This window comes from Myxocyprinus asiaticus, chromosome 28, assembly GCF_019703515.2.
Source record: "Myxocyprinus asiaticus isolate MX2 ecotype Aquarium Trade chromosome 28, UBuf_Myxa_2, whole genome shotgun sequence".
Classification (NCBI taxonomy): Eukaryota; Metazoa; Chordata; class Actinopteri; order Cypriniformes; family Catostomidae; genus Myxocyprinus; species Myxocyprinus asiaticus.
Genome location: NC_059371.1, coordinates 42970434 through 42987880, shown reverse-complemented (window position 1 = coordinate 42987880; position 17447 = coordinate 42970434). Strand labels below are relative to the sequence as shown.

Here is a 17447-nt window from a genome sequence, read left to right as displayed (position 1 = left end):
ATCCCCAGCGGAGCAGAATTATGACATTGGCAACCGGGAGCTTCTTGCCATCAACCTGGCCCTGGAGGAGTGGTGCCACTGGCTTGAGTGTTCCCGTCATCCATTCCAATTATCATCATCCACCGCAACCTCGAATACCTCTGGGAGGGCACAGCAGCTGAACCCTCGTCAGGCCAGATGGACCTTATGCTTCACATGCTTTAATATTACCATCACCTATCATCCAGGGTCCAAAAACATCAAGGCGGATGTCCTTTCCCAGCTTCATTCTCGTGACGCTACTACCACCAATCCAGAACCCATCTTTCCTCCATCCCTCATCATCAGCCCCATCCAGTGGACCCTAGATGAACAAATTGCTGAAGCTACCTCCACCGAAACTGCTCCGCCGGGGTGTCCGGAGGGATCCACTTACGTACCCACATCTCTCCACTTACCTCGCACTGGTCACCCCAGCATCAATCAGACCCTCTTGCTCCTCCGCGATTGCTACTGGTGGCCTGATATGTCCCAGGAAGTCTAACGCTTTGTCCAAGCCTGCCCTGAGTGTGCCATGTTGAAGTCTCATTTCCTTCCAGCTGGCACACTCTTTCCGCTGCCCATACCCCATCATCCCTGGTCACACCTAGGAGTGGACTTCATAACCGATTTACCACCTTCCAATGGTTACACCTGTATTCTGGTGGCAGTCGATTAATTTTCCAAAGCCTGTTGACTGGTACCTCTGAAAGGCCTACCTACAGCTCTAGAGGCTGTGGAAGCACTATTCCATCATGTCTTCCAAAACTTTGGCCTCTTGGAAGACAGTGTCTAACAGTGGTCCTCAGTTCATTTCTCGGGTCTGGAAGGCATTCTTCTCCCTCCTCTGTGTCAGTTAGCCTCTCATCTGGTTATCACCCTCAGACTAAAGGACAAATGGAACAGAAGATCCAAGAGATCAGACGTTAACTGAGGACATACTGCCATGGCCACCAGCACAGCTGGAACCACTTCCTTCCTTGGGCAGAGTATGCCCAGATCTCCCTTGACAACCTGCTATGGGGCTAACTCCCTTTCAGTGAATGCTCTGCTTTCAACCTCCCTTGTTCCCATGGTCCGGTGAGCCACCCAAGGTCCCAACAGTTAACCACTGGTTTGAAGAGAGTAAGAGGGTCTGGGACATTACTCACGTCCAACTACAGAGGGCAGTCCAGCGCCAAAAGAGTCAGGCCGATGCTCGGTGCTCCTCCCCACCTCCATACCAGCCTGGGCAAATGGTCTGGCTCTCCACAAGAGACATCTGGCTCCGGCTACCCTGTAGAAAGTTAAGCTCCCAATACATTGGTCCCTTCACCATCACTGAACAGATAAATGCAGTCACATACTGGCTTCAGTTACCCTCACACTACAGTATTACACCTACCTTCCATGTTTCTCTACTTAAACCTCACCATCTTTCTTTGTCTCCTTCCTCCTCAGAGTAATAATAGTTATCCATACCAAACAAATGCACTCCAAACAGTCAGCAACATCTCATATTTCTTAGAAGACTGAAACCCCAGAAGCTCAAAAGTTATTAATGTGCATACTATTAACATACATTTTAAGGAAATATAGTAATTAATGCACTCTCTCTATTTACTCGCTGAATAAAATGTTTGTATTAAAAACATCCAGTATATCATGGCTCCGAACGTTTTAAATCCATTAAAACATGGGTTTAATCCACTACGTGATAAATGTCTGTGAGGTAGTAGATGAAATCCATTACATCATCGCGCTACAGTCCGCAGTGAGGGCCTCTTGGATTAATCAGTCCTGCTGCTGTTCAACTTAAAAATACATTTTGTTGCATTATACAGGAAAATCTGAAGTGACCAGACTTCTATTTCCATTGACACTTCCTAAATGTTTCTATAATTTGGAACCTTTCTCTAGTAAAATAGCACACATTCAGACATCACTGGGAAACAAAAAAGTTTAAAAAAATAGTTCACCCCAAAATTAAAATTCTGTCATCATTTACCCATTTTGTTCCAAACATGCATGAGTTTCTCTCTTCTGTTGAATACAAAAGACAACCTTTTATCATTGCCACACATACTCTCCTAGTTACACTGTCGCTCTCTGTGCTATAGCCAACTTCCCTGTCCATCATTTCATCTCACTTATGCATCTGTCTGTTTGAAAAGCCTCCTCACCAGCTGGAAGCCAAAAGTGCGGGAGGGATGGATGCTACTGTAGGTTCTACTGGTTGTTTAGATCAGTGTTACTATCAGAAATAATTAATAATTATTTCTTTAGTTATTAATATTTAAATTAAATAATAGAATCTAACTCATTAAAACCTCACACAGCGCACCATTAAATGTAGTGCGCCACGTTCAGGAGCGGGTTTGGTTATTAGCAATAATTCATAATTATCAAAGATAATTATTAATTATTAAAATCAACAGAACATTGATGAGAATCAATGTTAGCTTTTTAATCCTTTAAATCAACAATTATCAAAGATAATCATTAATTATTAACATCAATGAAACATTGATTAAAATTAACACTAGCTTATTGATCCTTCAAATTCAACAGTCATCAAAGAAAATTATCGATTATCAAAAATCAATAGAATATTAATAAGGATTAATATCGCTGGGGCACCACCCTGGAATCAGGGACTAATAACCAGACAGTGTGACGGTCTCAATATTTGATTGTTCTCTTAGGAAAATCGATGTCCGAAGAACAATCGACCTTCGAAATGAAACAATGAAGGCTTGAATCCGAGCACTGGCATTCCCTGTCAGCATTTGATTCAGGTGTATGCAAAACAAACCAAAACACTTCTCTTTGAAATATAACACATTTTATTTATGCAGTAATATCAATTAATAATCAATACAATGCAGTCAATAAACTTCAAACTTACATCTACAAACTAAACAGTGACATGATTAGATATGGTAACCAAAATAAGCCTATAACACATGAGAGGAAGGTGGGTGTGGGTGTGTAAGGAGTGACGCGCACAAAATGGCAGACATGACTCTCGTGGAGAGTACATCACGCGAGATTTCCGGCCAGAGAATATGGCCGCGAATGTGGGCAGAGAGAAGACGGTTAATGGCGTCTGCCCGTTTACCGTGTCTCCGCTTGTACAATAACTTAGGGACAAAGCTGAGCTTTATCACGAAGTTATCTACTAGCCAAAAGTGTATGCAAGAACGTTTGTGAGGGGTCGTGTGTGTGTGTGTGAGAGAGAGAGAATAAAGTGACGGCACCAAAGCCGGTTTCGCAATCATGGGAGAGAAAGCAGCTGTTCGTTTATCACTCAGAGACGCGGTGGATCAGTAATACCTTGAGTATTATTAGCAGCAATGAGCGGACTTGGCGGTCTGTAAACTGTACAAGCAATAACCTTGATACACAAGAATAACACACTATAATACTCTATCTCTGCCCAGACGTAAACCTCTTACTTGAATCGCATGAGGATGCAGGTAGAATGTGTGTTCATCCGTCGTTTGACTCCGAATCGTTTCCTCGAGGCTCGGGTGATGACAGCAGGCCGTTTCCTCGCTCTGTCGGCAGGCGGTACGGCTGCTGATTCTCGGCGGGCTGGCGGAGAAATCAGCGACGTCGACTTGATTGAAGAGGGAAGAGAAATCTTTTTTTTCCTCTTCACTTCTGCAGGCAAATGGATGAAGATGCGGATTGCTCAGTGATCTCCTTTGGATCCGTTAGTGTGTTCGGTGGAACACAGAGTAATCTCAACTCGTCCAGCAAGATGGAGATTGTATGGACACAGTTTCAAGTCATACGTTACTTCCTTGTGCCACGAGGCTACACCTGAGAGCAGCGATGAGCTGCGTCTACGCACGGTGAGCAAAGTTGCTGGAAGCAATGCCCGGAAGGATCTCAGAGATATTTCTACTCCCGATGACATCATGGTTGAGGGGTATTCTGTTGTGTGCCTCATCCAATAGGAGTTGAGAGTTCGATCCTTTAGTGAGCAAGGCTTCATGGGATTTGTGGTCTGTTTTGGACTCCCTTTGTTTGATTTTGGCATGGTTTTTATCAGTAAGATTTATGAATTTGTGTGTGTGGCCTCAGTCAGGCTTTTACGACTGTGTTAGGCCTGCCTTTGTCTTCTATCTGAATACATGAGGCCCAACACTACACAGTATATTTATTAAGTTAATCAGGTCTGAGAGAACACAAAATATAATGTAACCAAATGTTACAATGTAGTTAATAATAGGGTGCAACGGGGCTACAGGCACACCTTTAGGAAAATTTGTTTTTTCTCTGGTCACCAAGTGTCTCAAGATTCAAGAAATAGATGAATTTGTATTGAATATTGATGGAACAACAGAAGGTTGTTTTAAATAAAATTAATAATAATAAAAAAAAGGTGGCAAGGGAGCCTTTTAACCCACACCTGGGGTAAAAAGCTCCCTTACTTGGGCTAAAAGGCCCCCAGGGGGTTGTATTGATAGTGTAGATACCAGGGCAATAGTTATAGGGCACAATTTGACAACTTAGGCAAATACTTTTGAGACAGCAAGATGCTTTTTTGAGTAACAAATTAAGATAATACTTCAGAAAAGGGTGCATAATTTCTTGTTTATTTCACTCACATTTGACATTTCATTACATCTGAAGTATTCTACAAACAAATTAATCTCCATTGTGATTGAATCAGTCAATGTGAGCCCACTTTGAACATTCTTAATAAAAGAGTTGCTACGTTTTATTTTAGCTCCTCATTCCAAACCTGGAGAAATGCAGTCACCACCTCCTCTATCTCAGTGCATTAGTTTTGTAGGCTATGTTAATTTATTAACCAAAATATCTGGAAATATGTGAATGAGGAAAAATATTTCAGTGACAATGCACAAACGTAATCTACGGATCATGCAATTTTGTAATTATTGAAACATACCATTTTTCAAATTGAAATTACTGTTTAAATTATAACATAAAAGGATGACACAGTCATTTTATAAGGTTAGAATATAAAAAATTGCCCTTATAAAGGTAAAAAATCCCAATGGAAATCAAATATTGCCCCTTAATGGAAAAGTTGATTTCTGACCTTGGTTCTATCTGACCTATACAGGAATTGAGAAAAGTGACTTGGTCTTGGAAAATGTCTCTAAGCAAACAGTTATACAGATGTAGGTACATTTACACCAGCTTGCTAATAACTCTGCACATCAATGTGTTAATGTTGACTGAACTCACTGAACAACCTAAACAAAATTACCCATCGGCCTCAAGGTAGCTGGAGCTCCAGGTCACACCTACCGATGATGTGGACTAATGGCAGTAAGAAGGTGTTTAGCAGCCGTTAAAATGTTTTCCTAAAAGTTCACCCCAGCGAGCTGTTATGAACCACCGCAACGAATGCACAAACACCTTCTTTTTGGCCAGATTTTGTTCTAAATGATGTCACACCCGTTGATTCTTTCATTTCGTAGGAAGTACATCAAGGCCTTAAGGGGGGAATTCCCTCCCCATTTTCAGAAATGAATTTCAGGCCATGAGTGGTAAGGCTTCTCTCCTGTATGAATTCTCTTGTGTGTTTTCAGGGTTTGTGACCGAGTAAAACTCTTTCCACAGTATGAGCACATGAATGGTTTTTCTCCAGTATGAATTCTCTCGTGTGTTTTCAGGTGTTCTGACCGAGTGAAACTCTTTTCACAGTATGAGCACTTGAATGGTTTTTCTCCAGTATGAATTCTCTCGTGTGTTTTCAGGTGTTGTGACAGAGTAAAACTCTTTTCACAATGTGAGCACTTGTAAATTTTTTCTCCAGTATGAGTTCTCGCATGTGTTTTCAGGTGTTGTGACTGTGTGAAACTCTTTTCACAGTGTGAGCACTTGTATGGTTTCTCTCCAGTATGAATTCTCTTGTGTTTTTTCAGTGTTTCTGACCGCGTGAAACTCTTTCCACAGTGTGAGCACTTGTAAGGTTTCTCTCCAGTATGAATTCTCTTGTGTTTTTTCAGTATTTCTGACCGAGTGAATCTCTTTCCACAGTGTGAGCACTTGTATGGTTTTTCTCCAGTATGAGTTCTCTCGTGTGTTTTCAGGTCTTGTGACCGAGTGAAACTCTTTCCACAGTGTGAGCACTTGTATGGTTTTTCTCCAGTATGAGTTCTCTCATGTGTTTTCAGGTCTTGTGACTGAGTGAAACTCTTTTCACAGTGTGAGCACTTGTAAGGTTTTTCTCCAGTATGAAATCTCTCGTGTGTTTTCAGGTGTTCTGACTTAGTGAAACTCTTTTCACAGTGTGAGCACTTGTATGGTTTCTCTCCTGTATGAATTCTCTCATGTGTTTTCAGGTTTACTGACTGAGTGAAACTCTTTTCACAGTGTGAGCACTTGTATGGTTTCTCTCCAGTATGAATTCTTTGGTGCAGTTTCAAGCTGCTGGCTGTAGTAAAGGTCTTTCCACATTCAATGCACATATGAGCCACCACACCGGTATGTATTTTCTGATGTTGTTTCAAATAGGACACGCGTGTAAAACTCTTTCCACAAAAAGAACACTTGTAAGGCTTTTCATTTGTGTGAGTTTTCAGATGTTGTTTTAGGTACTGTGCCAGAACAAATGTTTTACCACACTTATCACATTCAAATGACTTTTCTCCAGAGTGACAAAAGAGATGAATCTTGAGACTGGTTGCATATGCAAAACTTTTCCCACACTGATGGCACGTGTAAGGTTTCTCTCCAGTATGAACTCTCATGTGTTTATTAAGATTGCTTTTACATGTGAAACATTTTCCACATTGAGAGCAGGTGAAAGCTTTCTTGGCTGTTCTTCGAGGCTTTTTAGGTGAGTAATTGTCTTCTGTCTTTGAGCCACTTAAAGATTTTTCTCCAGTTATGAAATCATGCTGTTCCTCCTCCACTTCCTTCAGCTCTTCATGTTCTTCTCTCACTTCCATCAGCTCTACAATAAACACAATAAGTTGACAAAAATCAATTCAAGAGGGACACATGTAAAACATTTTTTAACCCTTTAACTACAGAACACGACAAATGTCCAGTATATATTTGTGATTTTTGCTGTGCAAAAAGTTTATATTTATACAGGGTTCCTTCAGGTTTTATAAAGCTACATTTAAGACTTTTTTTAAAAACCAACTACAGAAAATTTAGGAAAAACTGAAAGGAACACAATACGCAATTATGTTCTCTAAATGTAAATGTCTAGGGAGCACATGAAAAGTCATTTTTAGCAACACTTCAAAGTTTAAAAATGCAACTTTCAATAGATCTCCATTACTTTTTAACTCGTATTAAAAAAGTATATTAAGGCTTGAATACCTCTGCTCCCAACCACCAGAATGTGGAAATAACTTCTTTCTGATCAGACACATTGTATCAGCAATATTCCTCTACTACAGTGTTTCCCAAACTGGGGTACACAAACCCCTGGGGGTATGTGAGGTGGCAATAAGGGTACAAAAATAAAGTTTTTTTAATTTCATTAGTCTAAAATAACATTCAAACCCAGTTCATGTATTTCTCACTGGAAAAAATCATTTTGTGTGCCCTCTAGTGTAGAAACACCAAAATGGTTGTGTCATTAAGGTCAGATGTATATGCAATGAAATAACCCTATCTTCTGCGGTAAAAAAAAAGCATCTATTCACGCATCGTGCGTCACACAAATATCATTTTTCGCCAGCCCAGCACACTGCTAGGTGACGTAGTTTAGTGATAGCAAGTAAAATTGATCCTTCACTGTTTTACCAGACTCGCACACTTCAGTCGTCTACAATTTTAGTTTGTCTTTTTTTGTTTAAAACATAATTTGTATTTAAGGTTAGATGCACAGGGAGTTTTGATTCTGATTGCACAAGTTCATAAGCTTTGATGACAGGTGTCAGACATCCGGTGTGGCCAAATAATTTTCCACATTCACATGCAATAATTTTCGCTCACATTTGCTTGCACGCTAGAGACCTGTTTTTACATTGTTGCATGATGTTTTTCAACAAATGAGCTCAACCTTGCTAACAGTGTCAAATTTGACATATAAAAGCACCTTGAGCTGGCCGCGCAATTCACAGATACTTACCCACAATGCTCGAAGTCGGCCGGCAATGCCATACCTGCAAAGATGCACAATTCCAGGCACAGAACCGAACGCTATTCTTGCGTACCGCGACGCAATGAAGGGGGAGTTTTCATGTTATGCAGTTATACCATATCTAGCATACTCATCTCAATTGGCAAGTCATTTATTCAATATGTATATGATTAATATAACATGTTTAATATAAGGGAGTTGTTTTACAAAGATAATTGTGTTAAATATACATATTTTCAAAATACCTTGTGTGAATGTTATCTATGCGTTAGGGGGTACGCGAAAGGATGTTGAATGTTTGGAGGGGTACGCCACTGTAAAAAGTTTGGGAACCACTGCTCTACTTCACTGCTGTGTCACTTACTGACAGATGAAGCAGCATATACCGCCACCTACTCTATAGTGTTCAATGAACATTTAGGGATCTAATCTAAGCCGTGTGGCACTGAAATTAGGGGGAGAGGAAATGCATTATAGTTTAAGGGCGTTTCACACCTCGCTCGTTTGGAGCCTTTGTTTTGGAACCTGGTGCGTTTTCTCCCTTGTTTCGGTTTATTTAGGCATATATGAACATTGCAATCGCACTCGGATCTGCACCAAAACAATCGGTGGACCGACTGCAAATGAACTCGAGCGGTTCACTTGTGGTGAGAATGCAATCCAATCCAACTGACCAACGAACCAAATAATATTCCCATAAAAACCATGAACATACCTGATGGATCTTTGGAGAAGACATTTGTAGATTAACACCTCACTGTAATTCATCATTAAAACCCGTAAATACCCTAGATAGTTCCATGTTTAAAATAGGACATTTTTTATGATTCCTGAGGTAATTTTAGTATGATCGCTTCTCTCGGATAGTGGCAGAACACAGGTAGGACAAAGTCAGCAACTTTGATGGATAAAAATAACCATGCCGCAAATTTTACATCGCATTTCATTCCTGTGTAGGATAAAGTGTATTTCCTCTGACTGGAACGTGCATTCTGCACAATGAAATGTGATGACGTTTTGCATAAGCTTGACATAAACAACACTTGAAAATGTGTTACGGTTTACATTTTTACAGGTATAACATTTATATCAATGGATGCGCTAAATCCCGGAACAGTGCACAAACATTCTGACCAATAAGGGGACAGTTTGCTTACATGTTACTTTTATTGACACAGTTTTGGTCTGTTTTGAAATGTTGCCTTGTGAAAGCGAACCGAACCAAGAAGAAAATGCAACATTGTGACAATTTTAGCTCCTGTTTCGGAACAAACCAAATGAGTTAAGATCTGAAAATGCCTTAAAGAAAATTAGGGATCATAAAAATTGCATTTTGTTTTTATTTAGCACTGCCCTGAAGAAGCTATTTGACATACCAGATACTCACATACATTCCACAAGACAAAATAGTAACTGAATTTACACAAATGATCCTGTGCAGAAGTTTACATTCAACTGATTCTTAATACGGTGTGTTGCTTTCTCGATGATCAGTGACTGTTTGTGTAATAATTGTTCATGAGTCCCTGCTTTATCCTGAGCAGTGAAGATGTCCACTTTCTTAATAAAAAACCCACAACTACTGTACAATCATTTGGTTTCCCATCGTCTTCTGCACATTTGAGTTCTTCAGTGGCTATATGATGAGATCTAGCTTTTGACACTTAGTACAACTGAGGGACTCAAACACAACCATTACAAAAAGTGCAAACAATTACTGATGCTCAAGAAGGCAACACAAGAAGAACCAAAGAGATTAAACCTTCTGAACGGGATGATTTGTGAAAATAAGAGTAAATTACATAAACTACTAAAAACTACATACAAATATATATATATATATATATATATATATATATATATATATATATATATATAAAATATTTTATCTGTTATTTTTGTATACATTCTGTAAGGGATGTGAAAACTTATAAAACATAAGGGGAGTGCAAACTTCTGCACTTAACTGTATAAGCTATGTAATTTGTGAAAATGTATATTTTATTTTAGATTTAGTTTTTCATGATTTAACCGTATTTTTAGCTTTTTTTAATGTACAAATTCTGTGTAGCCTGTTCTATCCATATGATGTCATATTGCATTTGTAATTATGAAATGACTTGTCAAATCAGGTACACATTTTAACACAAAATACACAACACTGGAACCTAAAATTCAAAACACAACACCCCCCACATCTCAACATTTAAGTGCTTGTACTGCATAAAAAGTGCAGTAGCTGTCTGAACGTGACATTGTCTGATTTTCCCTCAGTGCTCGTGAGGAAATGAACAATAACAGTGACAGTAAAACACCTTGCTTTCACGTGTTGCCTGAAGAAATGGACCTGCTTCTTTCAGCTCGTTGTTGAAAACAAATTTCTATTGGTGCATTTCTTCTTGCACTGACTGACATTACGACAAAGAGCGTGCACGCCAAGTGCATGACATCATTGCCATGGTAACCAGATACATTTCAGCTGATTTACTGAAAGACGAGAATGAAAGTATCATCAAATCAATGTGCAATGCGACAAAATTGCTTCTATTCTCTGCAAACAATAGCAGAAACAATAGCAAGAAATTGTATGAAAACAATCAGTGAGCCTACCAGACTGAAACCAGGACATAAAAAATATACTTACAAATAAATACAAATGTCACAAATAATGTAAAACACATTGAACACATACCAAACTGAGTGCTCAAACTTTCAGCTCTTCTTCTTCTTGTGTTTTCTGGTGGTTTGCATTAAAACTAATTTTTAAACCACTCCAAATATTTACTATTATTAAACTGTAGTCTTGGCAAGTCATTTAGGACATGTACTTTGTGCATGAAATGAGTAATTTTTCCAACAATTGTTTACAGACAGATTGTTTCACTTTTAATTGACTATATCACAATTCCAGTGGGTCAAAAGTTACATACACTAAGTTAACTGCCTTTAAGCAGCTTGGAAAATTCTAGAAAATGATGTCAAGCATTTAGACAATTAGCTTCTGATAGGTCGTCTACTGATTTGGAGACCAGTGCTTCTTTGCTTGACATCATGGGAAAATCAAAAGAAATCTGAAAATTGTGGACCTCCACAAGCCCGGTTTATCCTTGGGAGCAATTTCCAAATGCCTGAAGGTACCACGTTCATCTGTACAAAGAATAGTATGCAAGTATAAACACCATGGGACCACGTAGCCATCATATCGTTTAGGAAGGAGATGCATTCTGTCTCCTAGAGATAAAAGCAGTTTGGTGTGAAAAGAGCAAATCAATCCCAGAACAACAGCAAAGGTCACTGTGAAGATGCTGGAGGAATTAGGTAGACAGGTATCTATATCCACAGTAAAACGAGTCCTGTATCGACATAACCTGAAAGGCTGCTCAGCTACGAAGAAGTGACTGCTCCAAAACCACTATAAAAAATCCAGACTACAGTTTGCAAGTGCACATGGGGACAAAGATCTTTCTTTTTGGAGAAATGTCCTCTGGTCTTATGTGGATATATTGAAGCAATATCTTAAGAGATCAGCCAGGAAATTAAAGCTTGGTCGCAAATGGGTCTTCCAAATGGACAATGACCCCAAGCATACCTCCAAAGTTGTGGCAAAATGGCTAAAGGACAACAAAGTCAAGGTATTGGAGTGGCCATCACAAAGCCCTGACCTCAATCCGATAGAAAATTTGTGGGCAGAACTGACAAAGCGTGTGCGAGCAAGGAGGCCTACAAACCTTACTCAGTTACACCAGTTCTGTCTGGAGGAATGGGCCAAAATTCCAGCAACTTATTGTGAGAAGCTTGTGGAAGGCTAACCAAAACGTTTGACCCAAGTTAAACAATTTAAAGGCAATGCTAACAAATACTAACAAAGTGTATGTAAACTTCTGACCCACTGGGAATGTGATGAAAGAAATAAAAGCTGAAATAAATCATTCTCTCTACTATTGTTCTGACATTTCACATTCTTAAACTTAAGTAGTGATCCTAACTGATCTAAGACAGGGAAAGTTTTCTACGATTAAATGTCAGGAATTGTGAAAAACTGAGTTTAAATGTATTAGGCTAAGGTGTATGTAAACTTCTGAATTCAACTGTAGAAAAACAGTGCAGACGCATGTGTAGAATAATCAAATATTTTGGTATTCGTGTAGTGTCGTGTCAAACGGTTAACCGAATGTCGGCTATCCGTGCACATCCCTATTAGTTAGCTTGAAAAAATGAACTCTAGAGAAGAGAATATTTTAAATACCATTACTGTCAGAGATGCGACAATAGATGCAGAGCAGATAAAACAATTTCAGAATATTTTAGCCGGTGGAAGCGCAATCTCCACGAAACGCAACGGAAACTAATACTAACTATTTTGTTAAGTAAACTTCGTTTTAAGTTCTCAAGTAGCCTAATAATTCAAGTAAACAATCAGTAATAAAGAACAAAGAAAGAAATTACAAGCAACAGAACAAATAATAACAACAGAACAAAAGTCAAAATTAAGAAAAAAAAATCAAAAGTAACAGTCAGTATCTGGTGTGCCACCAGCTGCATTAAATACTGCAGTGCATCTCCTCATGGACTGCACCAGATTTGCCAGTTCTTGCTGTGAGATGTTATTCCACTCTTCCACCAAGACACTTGCAAGTTCCTGGACATTTCTAGGGGGAATGACCCTAGCCCTCACCCTCCGATCCAACAGGTCTTAGACGTGCTCAATGGGATTGAGATCCGGGCTCTTCGCTGGCCATGGCAGAACACTGACATTCCTGTCTTGCAGGAAATCACGCACAGAACGAGCAGTATGGCTGGTGGCATTGTCATGCTGGAGGCTCATGTCAGAATGAGCCTGCAGGAAGGGTACCACATAAGGGAGGAGGATGTCTTCCCTGTAACGCACAGCATTGAGATTGCCTGCAATGACAACAAACTCAGTCCGATAATGCTGTGACACACCGCCCCAAACCATGACAGACCCTCCACCTCCAAATTGATCCCACTCCAGAGTACAGGCCTCGGTGTAACCCTCATTCCTTCGACGAAAAACACGAGTTTGACCATCACCCCTGGTGAGACAAAACCGTGACTCATCTGTGAAGAGCACTTTTTGCCTGTCCTGTCTTGTCCAGCGAAGGTGGGTTTGTGCCCATAGGCGACACCGTGGCCAGTGATGTCTGTTAAGGACTTGCCTTACAACAGGCCTACAAGTCCTCAGTCCAGCCTCTCTCAGCCTACTGCGGACTGTCTGAGCACTGATGGAGGGATTGTGCATTCCTGGTGTAACTCGGGCAATTGTTGTTGCCATCCTGTACCTGTCCCGCAGGTGTGATATTCAGACGTACCAATCTTGTGCAGGTGTTGTTACACGTGGTCTGCCACTGCGAGGATGATCAGCTGTCCTTCCTGTCTCCCTGTAATGCGTCTCACAGTATGGACATTGCAATTTATTGCCCTGGCCACATCTGCAGTCCACATGCCTAAGGCACGTTCACGCAGATGAGCAGGGACCCTTGGCATCTTTCTTTTGGTGTTTTTCAGAGTCAAAGGTCTCTTTAGTGTCCTAAGTTTTTATAACTGTGACCTTAATTGCCTACCGTCTGTAAGCTGTTAGTGTCTTAAGGACTGTTCCACAGGTGCATGTTCATTAATTGTTTATGGTTCTTTGAACAAGCATGGAATACATTGTTTAAACACTTCACAATAAAGATCTGTACATTTATTTTGATTTTTACAAAATTATCTTTAAAATACAGTGTCCTGAAAAGGGGATGTTTCTTTTTTTGCTGAGTTTACTAGTTTTTTGGGGGGGATAAAAACCTGAAGAATGTCCCGAGGTGTGGTGACCTTGGTATAAGCAGAGGAATTGACTTTGGCCTCAGGGTGTGCGTTATTTTTCAGTAATTTAATGGGCCAGAGTCAATTATTCCTCACTTAAATCACAGTTTTTCACTGGATGATTATAATACATTAGTACTTTTTAAAGCTACTAAAATGATCCAGCTATGTGAGTACAGTGAATGGTACTTAACGGATTGTGTTTATATTAATACCTCAACAAAACAGGTATTTTGACCAAATCTTTAAGTATGTACATTATATTTTACAGTTTAGGCACATATCTATATTACCAATAGCGCTCTCAGAGCACACACAAATAAAGAACACACACAGAAGCTGCCTGTCAGTCAGTCAAACGCACGTGGGCACCAAAATATAAAGTGATCTTTAAAGGTGCACTCAGTGATTCCTGAGAAACACTGTTGATATTCGAACTCAACTGCCAACACAAACACACCCCTCCCTCAGTGCTCCTTTGGAAGCTCCCCCCCCCCAAATTCATGCACGCAAGATGGTTTTACACACACCAGCTCCAGACACTCACATCTCTCCTGCTACTAAATCTAACATCACAACAACATCATATATGGGTTCTGTGAAACATAGCAAAATTTATGTTACCCACCTATCGAGAAGAAAAAGAGCAACTTCTGCATCTGTCTTCAAGCCTTTTACTCCCGGAGGTCTCTCCACTGCTGAAAAGCCTCGCCGATGTTGACGAGGTTCCTATCCCTCGACTTATCATAATCCTTCTTTTTTAGTTTATATTCGTCTGACCTTTTTCTCTTGGTCTGTTTCTCAGCCGTTTGTCCTCCTTGGAGTTAAGAAAGTTCGCATCAGCCTCTCCCTCTGCCCCCACCCCCCATCCTGTGCACGCGCAAGAACCACCCCCGGTTGCAGATTGGCTGGAGTAGTGTTGTGTGGACCGACCTGATTCACTTTGTTTTTGTCCCATTTACAGAGCCAGGGCTGTGTACAAATACTAGATTATTCACCCACAGAACGGACAGCTAGCAGACTGTGAGGAGACATTTGCAGAATTTGACAAAAAGTTTATTGGATTACAATTAATGAGTGCACCTTTAAGATTCTTGTTATCTTGAAGTTTCTCTCTCTACTCTCCCTTTTAACCTGTTAATGAGATCGTCCAATGGTTGTCCTGTGATCGACACAAGGAAACGCCCCTGATTTATACAATCAATACTGCATTTCATGATAATATTCATATAGACTGAATGTTACCCTCAGTCACCATTCACTTTTTACACTTTTTTTCCTAAACATTTAAAGTAAATGGTGACTGAAACTTACATTCTACCTAACATCTCCTTTTGTGTCACATATTCTGACATGAAAGTTGATTGTCATGAAAATGACAATAGAAAAAAATATATATATACCTGAAGGAACAAAATCATCATCATCTTCATCACTCTGTTCTTCCTCTGCTGTGGTTTCTCCTCTCATCTTCATCAGGTTTCTGCAGTCCAGCAGCTTCACTGAACACATCTTCACTGGTGTCTGCAGCATCTGCTGTTCATCATCATCATCTTCATCACTCTGTTGTTCCTCTGTTGTGTTTTCTTCTTGTACCTCCTCCTGCTTCACTTCAATCTTCACTGATGTCTGCAACATCTGCTGTTCATCATCATCTTCATCACTCTGTTGTTCCTCTGCTGTGTTTTCTTCTTGTACCTCCTCCTGCTTCACTTCAATCTTCACTGATGTCTGCAACATCTGCTGTTCATCATCATCTTCATCACTCTGTTGTTCTTCTGTTGTATTTTCTTCTTTTATTTCCTCCTGCTTCACTTCAATCTTCACTGGTGTCTGCAGCATCTGCTGTTCTCCAGCGTGAATCACATTCACCTGCTCTCTCATGATGAACATCTGAACACAAAAACATCATCATTATAATGGACTGACATTCATCAAACTCTAAAATATTATTATACACAAGAACAGATCTGTTAAACAAATTAACTACTTCTGAGATGGTATAAATATAAATGTGTGTTTGGTTTCATTATCATGACAGCAAAATTAAAACATACCAAATATATAAAAATATGATGTGTGTTTATGTAAATATATATATATATATATTAGAGCTGGGAATCGATTAAAATTTTTAACCAATTAATCGCACAATTTTACAAAATTAATCACGATTAACTGCAATTAAATTCTGATACATGATACATTACAACAAACGTTAAAAAAATCATCATTTAGAACTTGCAAGAAATTGGTTAATCATCATTTATTTTAAAGAGCCCATATTATGATAATTTACAGGTTCATACATTTATTTTGGGGGTCTACTAGAATAAGTTTACATGCTTTAATGTTCAAAAAACAAATTTTTCTTATACTGTTCCAGGGTTTTTCCTGGCTCAAAATGAGGCAGAGGTGGTACCATCCTGATCATGTGCACACATACACTTGTACCATGCCTTCCACTGGCTGAAGCAAACACTTACAAGCAACATATTTTAGGTGTTCTAATAATTAGATGATTGAAGAAAATGACAATTATCAGTTTACAGCATATTTAATTAAAAAAGCTAATCTGTTCAACATTAAATTAATTAAATACAACATAACAGCTAATGTGTTCATTTATAGTTAACAAACAACAAACTTGAATAACCTCTTAAATCGATAATAAGATCATCTCTGATCTCAGGTATGTGGGTGGGTATGGTGGGAAAGGATGATGTGTAAAGACCAATCGGCCACTGTTTTACAGTTTGGATTGGACCGATTGCTTAGACTGACAGGTCTTGATTTACCATGCGCACAACTGAAACAATGCTGGATCTTATTACTTGTTACTTATTCTATGTAATTATGTTTCTGGTTTATTGTGGCATTTACAAATGTAAGTAGTTCTTAGGTTCAGTAAAGCCCTCAGCTCACTTGTTTGGAGAGTTTTTTGGACTTTTGATAAAAAAGGCTACCTTGGTTCCAAATGCCATAACTTGCTTTGGGATAACAATGCAAAATTTTGCCCAGATAAAGCATGAATAATGAACAAAATGAATAAATAAACTGCATCACTTTCTCAGCAGTGTTGTAACATGAGATGTACATGTTTGCATTTTTGAGAAAATCAAGATTATGCGTGGTTAGTAATTTTTAAGTCACTGAAATAAGAATCAGAATCAGCTTTATTGCCAAGTATGCATACACATACAATGAATTTGTCTTGGTGACAGGAACTTCCAGTGTACAACAATACAAAAACAGCAGCAAGACATAGATAATAATAAAAAATACAAAATTATAATACACATACAGGCCATGAAACACATAATAGATTTTGTAGACTCCAGTTTTCACTCACAAAATTAACTTTTGTGGGACACTTTTTGTGTTAGAAAGGCTGTATCGGATCACTCTCTTCTTCTGAGTTAAATTCACAGCATGTCTTCTTCCAAAAACGATAATGAGCTCAAACGGGAAAGATTGTACCTCTCGTTGGTTTCAATTTTGGGGGCATTTCCGACCATGCACGACGCTATTTTGAGCC

General features: G+C 39.3%; 2 protein-coding genes and 1 long non-coding RNA gene across 3 annotated transcripts in view; 2 read left to right on the top strand and 1 right to left on the bottom strand.

The window, feature by feature from the left end:
• LOC127418577 (zinc finger protein 721-like) overlaps positions 1-17447 on the bottom strand; it is a 620351-nt gene that overhangs the window by 572089 nt on the left and 30815 nt on the right. The window contains exon 3 of the mRNA XM_051659200.1: positions 5527-6940. Within this exon, the coding sequence (XP_051515160.1) occupies positions 5527-6940 (1414 nt within the window). The remainder of the gene's footprint in view (positions 1-5526; positions 6941-17447) is intronic.
• Positions 1-17447, top strand: part of LOC127418652 (uncharacterized) — a 70734-nt gene that overhangs the window by 29252 nt on the left and 24035 nt on the right. The gene's annotated exons all lie outside the window — the stretch shown is intronic.
• LOC127418643 (VID27-like protein) overlaps positions 1-17447 on the top strand; it is a 36814-nt gene that overhangs the window by 8148 nt on the left and 11219 nt on the right. The window lies entirely within an intron of this gene.